The sequence below is a fragment of the Pteropus alecto genome, unplaced genomic scaffold, assembly GCF_000325575.1.
Source record: "Pteropus alecto unplaced genomic scaffold, ASM32557v1 scaffold159, whole genome shotgun sequence".
Taxonomy (NCBI): domain Eukaryota; kingdom Metazoa; phylum Chordata; class Mammalia; order Chiroptera; family Pteropodidae; genus Pteropus; species Pteropus alecto.
In genome coordinates, this window is record NW_006443122.1 from 1227768 (window position 1) to 1229747 (window position 1980).

At 49.4% G+C, this 1980-nt stretch overlaps 1 protein-coding gene across 1 annotated transcript in view; it reads left to right on the forward strand.

Annotated features, from left to right (window-relative positions):
• Positions 1–1342, forward strand: part of FAM156B (family with sequence similarity 156 member B) — a 2433-nt gene extending 1091 nt beyond the window's left edge. Inside the window, 3 exon segments of the mRNA XM_015597906.2 lie at positions 1–8; positions 10–71; positions 74–1342. The exon segment at positions 1–8 is cut by the window's left edge and continues 1091 nt beyond it. Coding sequence (XP_015453392.1) covers positions 1–8; positions 10–71; positions 74–246 — 243 coding nt within the window. The 3' untranslated portion in view covers positions 247–1342.
• The last annotated feature ends 638 nt before the right edge of the window (positions 1343–1980 follow it).

The window sequence follows — 1980 nt, forward strand, 5'->3', positions numbered from 1 at the left end:
CAGAGCCATACCGAATGTTTGTGGGATGCCTGCGGAGAGGAACGGGGCCCCACATCCTTCCTCCTGGGAAACCTTGTACAGGGCCTCAGTGGCTCGACCCTCAGCCTGGGCACCAATGAGCCCAGCCTTCTACAAGAAGGGGAGCTCCAGCAGCATGATGCAGAGGAGAAGTTCCAACTAGAAAGGCATCAGGAAAGCGAAAGAATGTTTCAGAGGCTCTTCAAACAATGGTTAAAAGAAAACTGACACTCTCACCCCACCTGACGGAGATCCGAACGGCTTCAACGTGGACGCTGGTCTTGCCAGATCCTGGGTGTGGATTCCTTTTGGGGACCAAACAGTAAGCAGTAGTTGGAGGAGTAACTCGAAGAGTTTATGACCAAAGGTCCTATCAGCATGAGCATAGATCTGATCCCAGGGAGGTCTTAATCTTTCCTGCCTGGATTTGGATCACTCTGGGGCATACTAAGGCCAAGGAAACTGCTCTCCAGGGGTCCTTAGCTCCTATATTACGTCTCCTGTGATGCATTTTGTCACTTTCACGCCCTGGATCTCTGTCTTTCCTCTCAACACTGTGGTCAGTAAGATATAAAGTGTCTGCAGCGTGAATGCCTTGGTGAGGTCCACGGGCTTTTGTGCCATTTTACCGACTGCCTCTAAGAAGCAGCGCTAGGTCTGCTGTTATGCACGGCTGCTAATCTGAGATCCCGTTTCAAGAATCTGAGGCTAAAGAAAGTGCAAAGGGCATGTGAAATTGAAACATGATGGTTCACCGTTGTGTTCTTTGTGTAAGCTGTTATGAATTTGAGCTAAATGCCGATAAATGTTTCCCTGCTCCATAACATTGAGTACTAGTTTCCCTTGAAGGAGTTTCTGATGGGTTACCTCGTCGTGGATACCAAATAAATATCCGTGTTAGAGGCAACTAACTTAGAATTCAGTTTTGTTCCACCATTTTGGTTTGTTCTTTGTCAGATCTGAGCAGCAGATCTGAGTTTATCAAGAGGAGCATATTTGGAACAGGGCGTGGGGGAGGGCTCCAGAGAACATGGGCAAGTCACTTTGGGTGGCCTCGCCATAGGACCGGCATGCAGATGATCCAGGTGGGGGAAATGGAAGCGAGTCCTGCTATCCAGGGAGAGTTGGGGGCAGAGTCCTTGTCCACCATAGGAGGTTCTGAAGGATGGGATGGTGCTGGCTCCCCTGGCATAGGGCTTCAGGGGCCAGTCCTTGTTGTATGGTGTCCCAGGACTGCTGAACGTGCTCAGCGGTTTCGTGCCTCCTGCATGAGAACGAGAACATCATTGAGTTATTAGGAATCGGGATTTGAACATAATGCCGTTTCATTTCAGGAGACAAGAAGGATTAAATCTTCCGCCCCCCATTCGCGCCCGGCCTGCTCCCGGCAGAATCCCATGAAGCGTACAGGAAGTGACCATGCAATTTGTCTGAAGGGAAAATAAATTCTGTGTTCTGCCAGTGCGCCCTCTGGTGGTCCACAGAAGTGAATTGCTGCAAATATCTATGAGTGTCCTGCGGACCGAAGTGGCTTGAGAATGGGTACGTTTATTCGATTCTAAACTCGTGATCCCATCAGAGAGCATGGGAGCTCCACAGCTTTCCAGACTGGTCGCCCAGCCCAGGGAAAAAGGTCAGCAGAGAAGGGCTTCTGCATCTTGAAACACAAAGGTCTTACTTCAGTCCAGTCATTTGGCATGTGTTGAGCAGGACAAACAGGACATTTCACTTACACTAATTGTATACTAGGAGTCAGACAATATTCTATATATTTTTAACCCAAAGAGAATGCTAGGGAAGCCTACGCTTTCCAGAAGCTGAGATTGAAAATAATCAAGAGACAGGGTAGGAGAAGCAGAGGGCTGTGCTCTTCCAGGGCAGGTTACTTAACTGTCCCTCCAACCCATCCCCACCCCCCACCCCCCCCACGAGAGAGAAAACCACAGGAAGCAGGTACCAGAA